Source organism: Protopterus annectens, chromosome 2.part1 (assembly GCF_019279795.1).
Source record: "Protopterus annectens isolate FY-2018-M chromosome 2.part1, PAN1.0, whole genome shotgun sequence".
Lineage (NCBI taxonomy): Eukaryota > Metazoa > Chordata > Ceratodontiformes > Protopteridae > Protopterus > Protopterus annectens.
The window spans coordinates 424,499,260-424,518,864 of record NC_056729.1 but is presented as its reverse complement, the minus strand read 5'-3'; the positions used below and the strand labels follow the sequence as shown (position 1 = coordinate 424,518,864).

The 19,605-nt window shown below is 38.5% G+C and overlaps 1 protein-coding gene across 1 annotated transcript in view; it reads left to right on the top strand.

Moving 5' to 3' along the window:
- Positions 1-19,605, top strand: part of SLC10A7 (solute carrier family 10 member 7) — a gene marked incomplete in the record, with an annotated part of 2,703,821 nt that overhangs the window by 2,050,725 nt on the left and 633,491 nt on the right. The window contains 1 exon segment of the mRNA XM_044062239.1: positions 4,074-4,109. Within this exon segment, the coding sequence (XP_043918174.1) occupies positions 4,074-4,109 (36 nt within the window).

Sequence of the window (19,605 nt, the reverse complement as noted above, 5' to 3'; positions counted from 1 at the left end):
CTTCCGCAGGTGCCACTCTTGCAGCAGGTAGGAGAATATTTTGGGCTGTTTTCCAGACCAGCATGGGGCATGACTCTGAGCTTTAACTGAGGCATTTCTGCAATGTACAAAGTTCAGAATGAGATGTGCAAGTCTGAAGCAAGGAATACTATGGTGTGAACTATACCTACTAAGGTGTGACATAACTCTGCCCAGCCCATGCACTCACATAGGGCTGCTACTTACTGAAATTAGGACAGTGGAAATGTTTTATATAATACATCAATTATCAGGACAGACCATACTTCCCAGGTTAAGGGGTAACTTTCTTGGAATGTGGTATCAGGGTAGACCATACTCCCATGTACTTCAAATGTGTTTTTTTCTTTTTTTTACATAAATAGTAACCTTCTTGGAATGTTATATTACTGTTGTGTTTTATATTCTTTCAAGGCTGTTTGCACATAGTGAAATTGTTCCCTGTAACACTAACTGAGAGGCCACACAATAATTTATTTGTAAATATGTTTGGTGATGCATTTTATTGTTTATCTTTTACAAAATGATGCATGTTCCCTGTGGTAGGGACTGTGCAGGGGAATTGAGGGAAGGTGGAATCATTACATCATCTACCAAAGCATCTTCCTCAACAAAAACAAAACAGGGACATAGTTGAGTCCTTTATTTAACCATTGTTTTTGTCCATCAGTAAGCTCAACAGCTGAAATATTATGAATATTATAATATTCATCTATCGTGACAGCAAGGTTTGTAATAGACCTTCCACCATGTTTATTCTTGTGCTTTCTCCCACCCCTATGTCCACTACGTCTAAAGGGTGGTCACGGCTACATTGTTTCTTGGGGATGGGGGATTCATGTGTGTTGGGACCCTCTATATCCATAGCAGATGAGTCCTCCCCTGATGTACTACTATAGCTAGTGCTTGTCTTTTTGAGGATAGATCTAGGTCTTTTCCTTTTTGGTGTAGTGGCTGGTTTATCAGGAGCTGCAAACTTAACATTCCTATGGTAATCAAATGGTTTCCCCCTTTGATAGTCCCCCAGGTCTCTATTAAATGTACGTATTTTTTTATCCTTAATTTGTTTCTCAAAAAACAATAAATCCTTCGTGAGCTTGTTAAGACAGGTGACATAGTGAGGCTGTCCCTCATACAGTTTTAATTCTTCACACACTGTTTTGATTTCCCCAATATTATCCTCAATTATTTGTTTATAATATGTGGAAAGTATGTTAACAAGTGTCATGGAGGCATTTTGCTGTGCTGTACCCCATTCCTTTAGTAATATATCATCCACTTTACCCACCAGTGGTTGTATTTTAATCCTCAACCCTCTAGGGGTAATATTTTTATTCTGATAGGCCTTGAATAGTTTGAGATGCCATACATTCGTACATAGTGTTCTCATGGTTTTATTTTATTTGTTAAACAAGTGATTGCAGCCGTTAACCGGATCCATACTCTCCTTATTCTCAACCCCGTCAACTGATGTTGCCAAACCAAAAACTTGTATGTCATTTTTATCGGCACATAGGCCTTGTAGGTTGGTGTCAAGATCCATAACCATAAGCTTCACAATCCCTGTATTACTTCACACACTTATGATATATTATAGAGATGAGAAATAACACCACAATAATATGCATCAGGTGGTCAAATTGTAGCATATACGCTACATTAGACCTAATGGCATCAAACAAACTAAAAGTTTTTTTTTCAAAAAATTGCCCAATCAATTAAGATAATAAGAATAAAAATACCCCTAGGGTGGTTACTTAAATAATAGGACAAGCCCCACTGATTAACAATATACTCACCACAATCCTTATGATATATCACCGCCTGTGATATTTACGGAATGAGTACTTGCGCAAAAGTCATGCACATTGGTTGGCCACATTAAATCTATCAGATATCATAAAAAATATGCCTATCCTTTTAAGATAGTGTAGGTGCTCCCAGGATTGATAATTGGTATATAAGACAAGACTCAAAAGTGACAAATGACAGTCCACCTCAAAGTGTAAATCATTAAAACATCCATACCCCAAAAACAATAAAAAACAAAAAAGCCCCTAGGATTGTTATTGAATAATAGGACAGACCCCACTATTTATGCACTAGGCCAATGCATATTCATGTCATTTTAAATGCAGCAGGTGGTAAATGTCCGGCATGCAATAGCAGGGTCATACTGAAGGGCTCCCACAGAGTCATCCTAGCAATGGAAAAAGTCTTTCAGCAGGCTAAATGCTCTCTCAGTGACTGTGTCTGGGATAGGCTGAAGCTGAAGCATTCCTAGGCAGCTCCCTGAGGGTTACAAACTGGTGTCATTAGCCAAAGTTCAAGTAGATGTCTGACATCACCTGGAAAACAAAACTGGAGACAACACACAACAAAAAAGAGAAGGGATTACTCTGTAGTACCTAACCAAGTTATAGATAAAGAAACAACTGTGGTTAGCAACATTAAAATACTTTGCACTCACCAATTAGGTGACCATGAGGATCGTACCATGCAGAAAGAGGTAGTACATTGAATGTGTGGTCCAGTTATAGGAACCATGGGCAGTGCCAGGATGCTGGGCAAACACAGTGATGCAGCTCCATGCATCACACACTACCTGGAAGCTGATGGAATGGTAGTCCTTCTTGTTCTGTACCACTCTCCCAGTAGTCCATATAGGCCTGGCAACATGGGTGTAATCTAGCACACCAAACATCTCAGGAAAGCTTGCATGGTACTGACTTAGTCTTGAAGTGACACTGGGAGACAGGTGTACTCACCCACATGCACCAAGAGTATGTTGTGAAACATCTGAACTATCCTCGAAGCAGAAGCCTGTGTGATACTCAACATGTCCCCAGTTTATCTCTGGAAGGTCCCCAGGACAAGTATAGTGAGCTATAGATACATTGGTATCCACAGGTTTAGGAAGGTCACACATCCCCGAGCCCATCTATGAGCCATGCAAACTCAACCAAAGACAATACTATATCCCTGTCAACTGTAAACCTGTCCAAGATTTCCTAATCTGTACCATTCAGATGGGTCAGCCTTTTTTGCTGCGAGTGCATTTGGGAGCACATGGTGTTGAGACAACTGAGAGAAGTACCTCTGAACAGGAGACAGCTAACCTGGCAGCAAACGCAAGCAGTTTCACCAACTGTAAAGTGGATGGAAAAGGTGCAGCTTCACTTCTTATAAGCCTTATGTACATGGAGCAGGTGCACATTAAAAAGCTACTATAATTCACACAAAGGCAAGAAGAGATGTTAATTTGCATAAGATAGTGACAGATTTTTACATGTTCTCACTCGCATCTCATTATTGCTTCATTTACTTACTACTTCCCCACACTGGCTCAAATTGCTGCATCTAACCACAGCTCATGTCTCTGAACTGTGCTCTGGGGCAGCCAGCGCAAATTTCTGCTATGCCTAAGTGTACTAACTATGAATACTGCACTGTCTGTAATGATGTGGCAGTATACACCTTTTAACAGTACTTTCACGTTCATCACATGACTGCACGTAGTTTGTGTTTCATTTAATTAGTGGAGAAGTACCGAATAATATCTTTAATTTCCTATATGAAGTTAACTCTCTTCTTCGTATAATTTAAACATATGATTTAAAAAAAAAAAAAACAGTAATTCATCCAGAAGCTGAGATACATCTGGGTGCTAAAATGCACTCCAAATTAGTCCACTGACCTTACTACAGTACAATGTATGCATTTAATCAGTATAAATCCATTCCTTTGTGAAACTCGGCATGTTTAAAGTAAAAAAAGGGAATTATGAATCTGGGGTGGTGGAGAATCAGTGATTTATAAAATCAGTGCTGGAAGTCGCATGTTTAAAAATAAACGTCTAAACAAATGAATATGCCAATTTGCAGGTTCTGGGGCTATATTTGAAAATAAAACATTTTTGCAATATCCATTGGTACAGACTGAATACATTTCATGATGTGATGCAATAATGTAGCAAAAAATGTTTTTTAAAGCTGAAGTTAAACTGATAGATGTAGGTGTGAATGTACTGATAATTGTGTTTTGCTGTCTTACAGGGCATTGTAGTAACACCGCTGCTTTTGCTGCTTTTTGTAAGTATAATATTCATTTTATTAAAATTGTAGAATTTCCTCCAGCAGTGACCTTGCCCCAATACCCCTACACCTTCCTTAACTGCTTGAAAAGGTAGTATGAACTACAGGTCACCTGAAAATTGGATGTCACATGTAAAACAGTGTAGCCGCATTGTGAAAAATGACTTAGTTTTGTTTATTTTAAAATTAGTCTTGAATATGTGGAGAGTTAAAATGTGCTACTTTCTCAAAAGGATATAATTTATTATTTATATTTAGAAATTAATATGTATTGTGCTGTAAAATAAAAACTGACACAAACTGGACAAGAATAAAAACAAATATATCACCATGTGCCACGGAGAAATAGGACCTTTACTGAAAACTGCAGTCACCAGTGAACACTTTCGTCTCCATACTGGTTCAAGGATGTTTGTTTTGTTTTATTTTACTATATTATCAGTCTAGCAAATATCATATCTCCACACTTTTTGTGTTAGATTTGTCACATTTGCACTTTCAGGTATTGAAACTATTATATTATGAATTGTGTAACTTTAGTACATTTATGTTGTTCTGTTTGTCATTGCTCACCACCGAAATTAATGTCATGTATTCTCTCTCTTTGCTTGCAACATTGCTTTTGGCCTTTCCTCAGTAGTAGTTTTGGTTTACAATGCCTTCACTCTCCATTGCCTGTTCAAGGTTTTCTATGAGGCACTGAAAGCTTTGTATCTACCCTCTGTTTGAAGTGTTCAGCATCCAATTCCATGGGGTTTGACTTCATATGATTATATTTTATGTGAGCTGTCATGCGAAAATATCCTGTCATGAGACCATTCGCTACAGTCTTTTAGAAAGAGTTTTCTCCGTTTTTCTTTTTCATTAATCCCAAAATCACACAATACTGGGTTGGTATGTTATCACTTTTTCCCACCCAGAGCAAATCCAGATACATGCATGTGCTGAACCACACACACACACACACACACACACACACACACTTTGTCTGATCTAGCATCTCCACAAGATGAAACATTAATCTACAAGATTTGTATAACTGCTGCTTGTGAACATTAAATATGTCTGTCTACCACTTGCCAGAGGTCATTTAGCTGGTCCCTTATGAACATACATTGCAGAGGGACAAGTCATTGGGTATCTCAGTGGTATAAAACATTTATGTCTACTAGGTAAGGTAGTTATTGTAGTGATCCACAGTTTTTGACTATTCCCTGATTCAGCTGAGTCCTGTGTCCCACCAGATTATCTTTTAATTCCCAGTCCTAGGCAAGAGCCATCTGTTCTTCATCATTTGATGAGGATGGAGGTTAGAAGACCTAACTCCTTTGAATACATCCGTGAAAAAGGAGTGAATTGCAGATTCATCCTTAAATAGAAGCCAAGTTACCTTGAAACATTTCTACAAACGTTCTTTCATCTTCTCATTAATCTAGTGCAGGAATATCCTCAGTGGTTAATCTCAGGCGATTTTAATATTTGGTTCAATGACAAAATTCGCAAACTTACTTTGGAGCAATTAGATTTTGTGGCGAGCTTCGGTCCACTCAAATAATTTGACCAATTTAAGTGTGGACTTGTCTTACAACATGTTGGGGGTCAGAAACTTGATGGTAGTGCTTGCCTCTTGATTAGATCCTCAACTAGTTTACTTCAAGATTGCCTTTCCTCCATCTCATTATTTTTCTTTAGAGCTGTTGGAATTTAGGGATGTTAATGCTGGCATCCTAATTCCAGTTCGAGAACTGCTCATTTATGGAGTCTTTGTGGATGATTCAGTGCACTGGTGATGGCAGCTTGCCCCAGTTACTGTGCACCCTAGGACTGTAGTTAACTGGCACCATGGTTTGGCTCTGGGTTGAGGTCATTGTGTAGGGTATGGCTGAGGGTAGAAAAGAGAAACTTGCTCTGGGCGAGTATTTTACTTTGTATGTGATGGAGGTTTCTCTGGAGGAGTTTGTTTTTGTGTCTGAGGAAACCTTTGCTGCACCTAACCACCCAGCTGTACTCTTTCATTTGGTAGGACAGCACAACACAGCCTACAGCACTGCCCTCTAGTAAGAAGAATTTCAGTATTCCAAGTTAATTTGGAAATTGGGAATTTTGGCACACAACTGCAAAAACACTGATACTACTAAAATTATTTCTTAATTTGTTAAGCATGTGATCACATTGGACTGTTGGTTTTAACCCAGTTAATGCAATAATACAAATATCATTCCATGGTGACACAAGAATTGAAACTATCCCATTTTGTATTAATAAGGGGTCTTGACACACCTCTAAAGTCACACTGATACTTCTAACATGGTTTCTTATATCTTACATTTGGGACCTTTCTTGATAAGTTCCTGATTTGATTCCTCCTTCTGCCATTCTCACCAGCCAGTATTTGGCAACATTCTAGAAGATCCAATGCCCAACAACTCATGTTATGATGTACTAGATACATGGGCATGTTCAGCCCTCATCCACAGCCATACTTCCCTTTTTGCTGACTCATTCATTTTCAAATCTTGATCTTTGCATACTTTGCAAACAGAGTAAAACTCCATGTGGTGGTTTGATAACCTGCCAAGGCCATCACTGGCATTGCCCATACTGATGTGAATGAAGGACTGCCAAAATTGCCTGAGTCAGCCCTGCCACTTGTAGATAAAAAGCTTATGACAAGAATGATGGCAGCTTTAGAGATCTTCTCATGCAGGGACCAGCAGTAGAATCTACCTCACAACTCAGGATGGTACTTGCGTATTATCGCAGCCAGATTTGTAACGCTGTCTACATCCTAATGTTTTCGTGGAAGGACTGAATGTTTAAGTAAGAAGGCGTCCGTCAACCCCTAATTACCTTTGTATTGATAGGTTTGCCAGTGGAACTAGAGCAGGAAGAAGAAATGGAAGCCGGACTTTGGCAGCCAACTGTGAGAGGGACAAATATTTTTTCAGGCATGCATTTCTTTTAAAGACAGCATGTAGAACCATGTGCTCTATTACAATGACCACAAATTCAGCGCGACTATGATCCTCTATATGTTTTAAACAGGATCTGAAAAGTCAAGCTCCTTCTTAGGCTTTTTGTGAAAGTGTAAAAAAGTACTTTCCTAATAGTATCTGTGATGTTTGTTGAACACCAGTGTGGCTTTTCCGTTTTTCTGATCGGCGGATCAAGCAGCTCACTCTTCAGATATTAGCCTCCAATCTGGAGTCCTGCTTTTTGCTGCTCTAAAGCACTCTGAACGGTAGGTTAACATCAGTTTTATACAAAGCTTTTTTGTCGAGGAGGATTTCAGTGTTGCTTTCTGTTTGAGTGAAAGTGATCAGATGCTGTGAAACACTGTGTGTAAAACTGATGTTAATGTACCATTCCGATTTGTTTACAACAGGAGAAAGCAGGAGTGCAGACTGGAGGCTAATATCTGAACACTGACTCGCTTGCAACGTACTTGCGAAAAAACGATACCACTCAGCATCTTCCTCCCCACAAACACAGGCACAGCTTACTCATTTTTCCTTAACTACAGTTAGGTAACAGTATTCTGTTGTTCATTTCAGTCCTACTAAATGGAAAGGACCGAACTTGTCACAAACCAGCAAATGTATTACACTTTAGACAATGTTACATATCTGGTTGCGATAATACGCAAGTACCCTCAGGACTTGGGTCAGAGCATCACCACAGGCAGAGATGCTTGGTAGGTGAGGGAAGACCTGACCTGCAGGTAAGTCCAATATTAAGCCAGTCTTCCAGGCTGTGCTGTTGCATCATTTCACATTTGCCCTTGCGCAAGACCATGCCTAGGCTTTGTGTGATTTCATGGGCTTATTCTTAATGCCAAGAAATGTAGCATACTTTCTTTTAGTAACTCTACCATTACTGCACAGAACACTTAGCTTTTTCTCTGTTTCCCTCTAGTTTAACTTTGCCAGCCAGTATGGAGCAGGGTTTAGACACATACTCTGGGGTTTTCCAGTACGTGAGTCAGGTAAGGGAGAACCAAACGCTTTAGGTGCAAGAGTAGTCTGTGGTAAGAGACCCCTTACCAAACATAAGTCTTTGTCCCCAGATATTTGATCTGATAGTGAAGTTCACAAGAAAAAGAACAGAAGCTTCATTGTCCAGCTGATAATCAGATTATAGCTTTTTATAAGGCTAAAATAGTTTCCTTGGTTGAGTGTTCTGACAGCTAATTCTGGTGATTGTGTTCCCATACATAATGTGGCTATAGTGCTAGTTTGGATAGAGACCTTTCTGTTTCAGAGAATGATGATGGATCTGATGAGGACAAGAGTAATTTCCTAGCTGACACTGAGTCCAATCACTCGGATTCTTCGGAAGGTGAAGCTGAGTTTAAATCTAAACAAGTGTTAACTTTTTCTCAAATTATTCCTAAATTTATGATGTTCTTGTTTCCTTGGGAGCATTTGGGAACTGCCCTAGAGCTAGGCAGGGTATATGACTTACAAAGGATGAGGTGCCCAATGCTGTAGTTATCACCTCTCTCGTACTGGCCTTGGAAGATGTTTATAAAGCCGCTTGCAGAGCACCAGTATCTATTCTAGTGGTCCCTAAAAAGGCTCGGAGAAAATGAAAGTCTCCTCGGATATGACAGGCCTCTCTCTCTCATTTTTTTATCACCACTTTTATTAAAACTCTTCAACTTTTCCTGATTTTGTCTATATGATTTAGAATACTAATTTGCCAAACTTTATACCTTTTTTCTGAATCTTTTTCTAGCACATTTCGTCCTGCCATTTTTAACTGTGTGATACTTCTGTCCACCTTTGGCTGCCTAAGATGTTGCATTAGCATTCTGATTGACATGGGGTTATTCTGAAAAAAAGGCCACTTGAACTGCTGCCACTTTTTGTTCAATTAGTTTGCCTAAATGTACATGAACATTTTAGTTTTGTTGTATTGTTTGTGTAATTATGTCTGAACCCCCCGATCCCATAGCTTTGCTTGCAAGTCCCTCACCTTAGTAATTGCTTCCCTGTATTTGCTAGTACTGGGCCACCAAATCTCATTTGATTTTATAGCCATTTTAACTTTTACATCATACTTCAACCTTTTCCACCCTTTGGCCGGCCATTCTCCCCTCCTTTATCTGAGTCAAGTCCTCTTTCATGATATTTTCCAACCATCTGGTAAATTCCTCATTTTTTATGAAATATGTAGGAAAGTGCCATTGCTTTTCCCAGTATCTGTAGGGGGGCATGATCTGAAAACATTATTGGGTATGCGCACCATTCTCTTATGCAATAAACATGATCTTTAGTAAGACAACCCCTGTCAGTTCTATGCCAGGTATTATATTGTGTGAAATAATAACTATATTTTACATTCTGGTATCATTTCCTATGACATCCAGAAAACCAAATGTCCTGAGACGTGTTTCTAGATAAACCCCTTCCTTGGGGAGATTTGTTTTTCTAGGGCCCCCAGATTTTAGACGTCATACCCTTCAAAAAATTCATGCTAATGAAAAACCTGTTATTCTCTCAACTTTCTAAGTTTGTAAGAGCAATATTTCAAATTGTCCCTATTTGTACCACTTTTTTTATGGCTTTGTCCAGATTTCTTATTCTTAGAGGTTAAGAGGTATGCTGCCTTTCCAAACTGAAACTTAACAATAGCTCCCAGAATGTCTTTTATTATTCATGTTGTAGATTTTGGGGGTAAATAAACTGACACCAAAGTCAGCAGGTTTCCTAGCCATCTACCCCTAAATGGCTGTATATCTCTTGTTCTTGTATTTTTTCTCCTCTTACACCTTTATCCTCCCATGTGATGAAATTAATATGACTACTTCCCTCTTTCTCTCCCCTTTTACCCCCACATAGTAACCTGATTTCTTACTAACTTTAATAAATGATTCATGTTCTGTATCTGACAACTGGGTTTCCTGCATAAGTAGTATTTCAACTTTCGCTTTACCCAGAAAGGTTAATACCATCTCTATTTTCATCTGTGAGGCCTCTCACATTCCATGTTAATATGTTGAGTGTAGATATCTATTATTACTCTTGTGTGGCTTCCTCTTAATAATAAGTGCATCCCTTTAGTTGCATCCACTATTTTGGCAGATTTCCAGTTAACATAGTACTGCAGGTTTTGTTCCACCCTTTTCAACATCCCTGTAAAGAACTATATGTACAAAGTTGTCAGCATTCCTGCTGCTTAAGAGACGAGCCCAAGCCCAGTCAGTATACTTAAAGTGTGACTTCTAAACATGGTCCTTTATCATTAAGGAATGATTACCCCCCCCCCCTTTTCAGGAGATTTCTTAGGTTTTGTGTGTTGTTTCATTATCTCGACAACTTTCTTTTCAGATCCCACAAGTCTTTTTATCCCATGTCATTCCTTTAAGTACCTCCCCAAACTATATCATTTGTTCATGAATACTCTTTTTATTCCAGTTAGGCCTTCCCTCCCCCCAGTTTGCTTGCTTATGAGAAATATTGCTCAAATTAATAATCCCCAAAGTACATTACTTATTTATAGTCTCCATCCTGCTTATTGCACAGTTTAATGCAAAAACTTTAATTGAGAACGTCCATTTAAATGAAAATGAAAGATAAATGTATTTCAGTCATTGACCTAGCATTCACTTTGCTTTGCACACTCCCATTTCTTTAAACTTAGGTTGGGATTGCTAACTTTAAACTCCAGCTCCTTTGTTCTTTCCCTGTCAGCGTTAACTAGTGATTGCCACATTTCTCTTTCCTTCTCATCATGTTCTTATATCACATTCCTTTGTCACAAATAAATCACCTTTATTGAATCGGTTGAATAAAGTTAAAAAAAAAAAAGGAGAAAGAGAGAGTTTATACTCACTTGCCTGCTCAGACCTCTTCCTTCTGGTCAGTAGGATCCACTAGTTGTTTGATGATTTCTTTAAGTTATTTGGAGTGTTCATGCCTCCACTTCTGTCTCTCCACCTTTTGCTGAAAGACTGGCAAGGGTTTAATCAGGGGCTGGTAACCATCTTATCATTTCTTGGTTGAGGAGGTTCTTCCTCCCTACTGGCTGCAAGACTTAGCTCTTGAAATTGCCTGAGCTTTTATATTGCCTTTTCAGCATCTAAAAATGTTTTAGTGTTGATCAGATAATTTATTTTAAACAGATTAATAGAACTGATTTTTGCTGTGTATAATCTACTATGTCTCTCTGATATGCTGAATAATTACTCAAAATAGTATAATTCCACCCCTTTGTGGCTATTTTTACTTGTGTTTGCTTTTGTCTGGATACTGGAAGTGTATGATTGGTTTAAATGAATCAAATATTGAATATTATACTATGCCTAAATACCGCATGACATAGTGGAAGGCAGACTTTGATTTTATGCATCCTGTGCTGGGCAACACAGTTCATAATTTGATAACTGTATTGGTTAGCACAGCCCTTTGCTGTGGCCAGAGTGATTATTTTTAAATCTCAGCCTTTGAATTTCATTTGGTGAACTTAATTGTATTTGGGAATTTTCAAAGTTTTCCCTCAAAACTTACAAGGTGGGAACTACTTCAAAGTGCATCTGGGGTAAGTCACTTAGGTCTTTTGGAATCTGGTTACTAGTTTAAAACTGCTGGGTCTTCCACTGAATTAAGTCAGTTACACCAAGAACAAGTCTTTTGGAATCAGGGCTGGTTTACACCAAAGGAAGTGACTTACACTAAGAGCAAGTCTTTTGGACTCTGGAATTGTGCAGTTTTCTAAATGCAGCCTCATCATGTCAGCTGTTTCAAAACTGTAACCAAACCGTACAGGTTTAATACTTCAGAGTTTGCCATGGAAGTGAACTGTGGGATTTAAGATCTGTCCATTATGTTTTTTTTTATTTTACAAAAGATGTGCACTTACTTCGCAATCTTAGCTTCCGTGTTAGTTGTGATGTTTTTTCACTGTATTTTTATATGGTAGGTTTTAAAGTGTAGTCATGTGGTTATGTTTCTAATAATAATAAAAATCACCAAAGCTGTGAGCCTGTAGCTAGTGTACCAAAGTACCACCTCATCATTTATGTCTTGTTTATTTTACCCCAGACTTTGTCCTATAACCATATTTTATTCCGAGCAAATCAGGAATGTACATAGTTCCCATAATTTTGAATGTGCTTTGCAACAGTACTTTGCAAGTTATTACTGTACTTGAAATGTAGGATCATAAAAACATCCAATTTAAAATTTGAGGAAATTATTAAAAACTACCAGGGTAGCTAGCCATCCGCGGTGGTGGCGCTGCGGTAGCGTTGTTGCCTTACAGTAAGACACTGTCCGGTTCGATTCACAGCTAGAGCGTCTTCTGCGTGGAGACATACGTGAATGGGCGTACCTTTGTTGAAGATTGTGCGTCAGGGCTGGTAACTCTGTATGTAAAAATCAACTACCAATCATTAGCGGACCGGCGTTCCACTGTGGCGACCCCTAACCGGGAAAAGCCGAAAGACACAAACAAACCAGGGTAGCTAGCCACCCGGCAGTGTGAACAGTGGGTGTAGGTGATTGTCACTGTTCAAGTGACCCCCTACACCCTAAGCCTATGTGCAAAAATGCAAAAAAGGGACTGTAGGTGGGTGGAATAAAAGCTACTAAATTATGAGCATTATGTATATGGTCTCATACCTTAAGTATCATCAACGGTTATGCAAAGCCTGTCATCTTCTAGCTGTCTCAAATCTTACCTGTATCCTAGTAAGCTGACCCCTCTACTCCAAGTGTAGTTTTATAAATACCCATATGCCAATGTGGAATGGTGGCCTTGCATCTCATGCTGTTTATAGGTAATTACAAGTTCTAAACCATGAAAGCCTCAGCAGAACTCAGACTTTTGAGTACACATTTGGTAATGAGAAATGTTTGTTTTATTTCTTCTCTTCTGAATGTTACTGTGGTTTGCACATAATCATGTTAAAGACAAGAAATAATTTCCTGTAGTGACCGGAGTCTCACTATGAGTGCAGGAGTAAGAGAAAAACTTTTACATGCCCATTTTTCTGTTTTATATGTACAAGAACATTGTATACAGGGAATAAGCAATCTTAAATGTAACAACATTAAAAAATAAGAATACTTTGCACTTTTGATCATGTTGTGTTAGTCTAGCATAATTGCATGAAGAATAGTGCCAGTTAGCAACGTTAATGTTAATGAAGCAAACATCTGTTACTTTATTCAAACCAAAAATGAGAATACAAATTGGAAGGCTTTGTTGTTTATGTGTCTGCATAATGGAGCTAATCCATTGCAAGGCTGAATTTATGATAGAAAAATGCTACTATGGGAGTATTTTAGGATAAAATTCAAACATGACATTTTCAAGATTCCATTATGTAGTATCACAGAAAACCATAAATCTAATCATGCATTGCTTTCTGTCTTGTTTTATCTTTGCTGCTGCTGACTGGATGTCTGTGCACTTACTAAGGCCTCATCTGGGCGAAAAAATACTGCGTTCTAATAGCCTGTGAGCTCCCCTTAATTTAGCCCAGTTCTACATCCAGCATTTGCACTAGGATAAAAACACCGAGCCTAGCTAATTTGTAAAGATTGTTTCAGTAATGCTAAAAATGGCACTTGATCTTTTGCACCGTAAATTCTGAAGTCAATGTGGCGAATTAATTAGCATAGTTAGAATAGATCATTTAATACTATTCTTGTATTAGAGTGGAAGTTGAGATCTAATGGCTTTCCAACTCTTATAGGCTACCTAATATGGACTCCTTTGTTTAGCAGTGTCTTTTTATAGACATTGTACTTAGGAGCAGTGCAGATAAATTCTTCAGTGAATAAAAGGCCATTTAGCACGCTAGACCAGTTGTAGTAATTTTGTAAATGCTAACTGTACCTTTCTTATCTCCTACTGTAAACTCAAGACAAAGACAACAAATAAAAATTAGTATTTATAAAAGAAACAGAAATGCTGTGCAGAAGACTCAACTGTATAAATACCTTAATGCAAAGTATTTTGAGAGGACGGTGTAAATACTGAATAAATAAAATAATTCATACTGACTGTGTTTAAGAGGGCTCACTTGGTAGGCAACATACATTTCTGTTGACTTCCATTCTGAAGCACAAGCCATCATAATGTGAAGTCCAAAACGTCAAAAATTAAACTATGATTCTGTAAAAAGCAGCACGTACCACAACTTACTGTTACTCGTTTCAAGAATTTTGTATTCCCTGAGATTGGGGGATGTAGACTCCACCCTCACTACTCCTGTTTGCCAGCTCCGAAATCACTGTATGTCATTGAAAGAAGAATATTTTGAGATGCTCCAGTTTTGAAGTTAGTGCCATTCTTCTAATCACACCGAAAATGTTGCTTTTTTACCTATAAAGCATTTTATACCCCCAACGTGTGGCAGTGTGCTCCCCATAGCCTGGGGTACAGATCACTGTAAGTCAAGGAAGGAGGTATACTTCAAGATACAGCAGTCTTGGAATTAGTATCTATAATCCCAAATCAGAATTAGGGTTTTGCTGTTCCAAGGGTTGCATTTCTCTTAGTTTGTAGGTTGATAACTTGGTATGCTTACAAGAGTCCCTTTTCAAGTAACCCAGGAGCACCATCTGGTTAAGTTTGTCAGGCTTTCAGCACCCATTTGTTAGTGATCATCCATGTACTGTACATGAATATTGCCCTGAGAAAAAACTGCTCTGGGAAATTCAGCACATATTCCTTCTTTTTGCATGGGAGGGCAGAGAAAAAGAGATAAAAAGGCAAACTGTAGAACAAATGGCTTGAGCACCAAAGGATAACCTACAGAGTAATGAATATGCAGCTTGTATATTGTATGTCACCAAGGGATGAGTTGCAGAGTACTGAACATGCAGCTGGTATATTGTACATTGACTGTACTGCATGCAGCTCGGATATTATACATCACCAAAGGAAAATCTTTAGAGTAATGAATATGCAGCTCGTATATTATACATCACCAAAGGATAACCTGCATAGTAATGAACATGCAGCTAGAATGTTGTACATCAGCTGTACTCCCTGCTGCTCATATATTATACATAACCAAAGGATAACCTGCAGAGTAATGAACATGTAGCTCGTATGTTGTACATTGACTGTACTCCATGCAGCTCGTATATTATACATCACCAAAGGATAACCTGCCAAGTAATGAACGGGCAGCTCGTATATTGTACATTAACTGTACACCACACATCTCGTATATTATACATCACCAAAGGATAACCTGCAGAGTAATGAACATGCAGCTCGTATATTATACATCACCAAAGGATAACCTGCAGAAAAATGAACATGTAGCTCGTATGTTGTACATTGACTATACTCCACGCCGCTCGTATATTATACATCCCTGCAGAGTAATGAACATGCAGCTCGTATGTTGTACATTGTCTGTACTCCATGCAGCTTGTATATTATACATCGCCAAATGGTAACCTGCAGAGTAATGAACATGCAGATCATACATTGTACATTGACTGTACTCCATGCAGCTCGCATATTATACATCACCAAAATATAACCTGCAGAGTAATGAACATGTAGCTCGTATGTTGTACATTAACTGTACTCCCTGCAGCTCGTATATTATACATCACCAAAGGATAACATGCAAAGTAATGAACATGCAGCTCGTATGTTGTATATTGACTATACTCCATGTAGCTCTTATATTATACATCACAAAAGGATATCTTGCAGAGTAATGAACGTGCAGCTCGTGTATTGTACATTAACTGTACACCACGCAGCTCGTACATTATACATCACCAAAGGATAACCTGCATAATAATGAACATGCAGCTCGTGTGTTATACATCACCAAAGGATAACCTGCAGAGTAATGAACATGTAGCTTGTATGTTCTACACTGACTGTACTCCATGCCGCTCGTATATTATACATCACCAAATGAAAACCTGCAGAGTAATGAACATGTAGCTCGTATGTTGTACATTGACTGTACCCCATGCAGCTCGTATATTATACATCACCAAATGATAACCTGCAGCGTAATGAACATGTAGGTCGCATATTGTACATTAACTGTACTCCATGCAGCTCGTATGTTATATATCACCAAAGGATAACCTCAGAGTAATGAACATACAGCGCGTATGTTGTACATTGACTGTTCTCCATGCAGCTCATATATTATACTTCACCAAAGGATACCCTGCAGAGTAACAAGCATGCACCTTGTATGTTGTACATTCACTGTACTCCATGCACTTTGTATATTATACATCACTAAAGGATAACCTGCAGAGTAATGAACATGCAGCTCGTATATTATACATCATCAAAGGGTAACCTGCAGAGTAATGAACATGCAGCTCATATGTTGTACATGGGCTGTACTCCATGCAGCTCATATATTATACATCAGGAAAGGATAACCTACAGATTAATGAACATGCAGCTCGTATGTTGTACATTGACTGTACTCCATGCCGCTCGTATATTATACATCACCAAAGGATTACTTGCAGAGTAATAAACATGTAGGTTGTATATTGTACATTGACTGTATTCCATGCAGCTTGTATATTATACATCACCAAAGGATAATCTGCAGAGTAATGAACATGCACCTTGTATGTTGTACATTTAATGTACTCCATGCACTTCATATATTATACATCACCAAAGGATAACCTGCAGAGTAATGAACATGCATGTCGTATATTGTACATTGACTGAACTGCATGCAGCTTGTATATTTTACATCACCAAAGGGTACCCTGCAAAGTAATGAACATGCAGCTCGTATATTGTACATTGACTGTACTCCATGCAACTCGTATATTATACATCACCAAAGGATAACCTGCAGAGACTGAACATGCAGCTTATATATTCTACATTGACTGTACTCCATGCCGCTCGTATATTATACATCATCAAAGGGTAACCTGCAGAGTAATGAACATGCAGCTCGTATGTTGCACAAGGACTGTACTCCAAGCAGATTGTATATTATACATCACGAAAGGCTAACCTGCAGAGTAATGAACATGCAGCTCATATATTATACACCACGAAAGTACAACCTGCAGAGTAATGAACATGCAGCTCGTATATTATACATCACCAAAGGATAACCTGCAGAGTAATGAATATGCAGCTCATATATTATACATCACCAAAGGATGACCTGCAGAGTAATGAACATGCAGTTCGTATATTGTACATTGACTGTACTCCATGCAGCTCATATATTATACATCATCAAAGGATAACCTGCAGAGTAATGAACATGCAGCTCGTATATTGTACATTGACTGTACTGCATACAGCTTGTCTATTTTACATCACCAAAGGGTACCCTGCAGAGTAATGAACATGCAGCTCGTATATTGTACATTGACTGTACTCCATGCAGCTCGTATATCATACATCACCAAAGGATACCCTGCAGAGTAATGAACATGCAGCTCGTATATTGTACATTGACTGTACTCCGTGCAGCTTGTATATTATACATCACCAAAGGATAACCTGCAGAGAATGAACATGCAGCTTGTATATTGTATGTTGACTGTACTCCATGCCGCTCATATATTATACATCACCAAAGGGTAACCTGCAGAGTAATGAACATGCAGCACGTATGTTGTACATGGACTGTACTCCAAGCAGATCGTATATTATACATCACGAAAGGATAACCTGCAGAGTAATGAACATGCAGCTCATATATTATACATCACCAAAGGATAACATGCAGAGTAATGAACATGCAGCTCGTATATTATACATCACCAAAGGATGACCTGCTGAGTAATGAACATGCAGCTCATATATTATACATCACCAAAGGGTAACCTGCAGAGTAATGAACATGCAGGTCTTGTGTTGTACATGGACTGTACTCCATGCAACTCATATGTTATACATCACCAAAGGATAACCTGCAAAGTACTGAAGATGTAGCTTGTATTTTGTACATTAACTGTACTCTATTCAGCTCGTATATTACAATTCATCAAAGGATAATCTGCAGAGTAATGAACATGCAGGTCATATGATGTACATTGACTGTACTCCATGCAGCTCGTATATTATACATCACCAAAGGATAGCCTGCAGAGTAATGAACATGCAGCTCGTATGTTGTACATTGACTGTACTCCATGCCACTCGTATATTATACATCACCAAAGGATATCCTGCAGACTAATGAACATGTAAATGGTATATTGTACACTGACTGTATTCCATGCAGCTTGTATATTATACATCACCAAAGGATAATTTGCAAAGTAATGAACATGCACTTCGTATACTATATATCACCAAAGCAGAGCCTGCAGATTAATCAACATGCAGCTCATATGTTGTACACTGACTGTACTCCACGCAGCTCATATATTATACATCACCAAAGCCGAACATGCAGAGTAATGAGCATGCAGCTCGTATATTGTACATGGTCTGTACTCTATGCAGCTCGTATATTATATATCAACAAAGGATAACCTCAGAGTAATGAACATGCAGCTCGTATATTGTACATGGTCTGTACTCTATGCAGCTCGTATATTATATATCAACAAAGAATAACCTCAGAGTAATGAACATACAGCTCGTATGTTGTACATTGACTCTTCTCCATGCAGCTCATATATTATACTTCACCAAAGGATACCCTGCAGAGTAATGAACATGCAGGTCGTATATTGTACATTGACTGTACTCGATGCTGCTCATATGTTATACATCATGAAAGGATAACCTGCAGAGTAATGAACATGTAGTTCGTATATTGTACATTGACTATACTCCATGCCGCTCGTAAATTGTACATCAGCAAAGGATAATCTGTAGAGAAATGAGCATGCAGCTCGTGTATTGTACATTGACTGTAGTCTCTGCAGCTCGTATATTATACATCACCAAAGGATAACCTGTACAGTACTGAACATGTAGCTTGTATATTGTACATTAACTGTACTCTATGCAGTTCATATATTACACTTCATCAAAGGATAATCTGCAGAGTAATGAACATGCAGCTCGGATGTTGTACATTGACTGTACTCCATGCAGCTCGTATATTATACATCACCAAAGGATAATTTGCAAAGTATGAACATGCACCTTGTATGTTGTACATTCACTGTACTTCATGCACTTCATATATTATACATCACCAAAGCAGAACCTGCAGATTAATCAACATGCAGCTCGTATATTGTACATTGACTGTACTCCCTGCAGCTGGTATATTATACATCACGCAAGTATAACCTGCAGAGTAATGAACATGCAGCTCGTATATTGTACATTAACTGTGCTCCATGCAGCTCGTATGTTATACATCACCGAAGGATAACCTGCAGAGTAATGAAAATGCAGCTCATATATTGTACACTGACTGTACTACATGCAGCTGATATATTATACATCACCAAAGGATAACCTGCAGATTATTGAACATGCAGCTCATATATTGTTCATTGACTGTACTCCATACCGCTAGTATATTATACATCACCAAAGG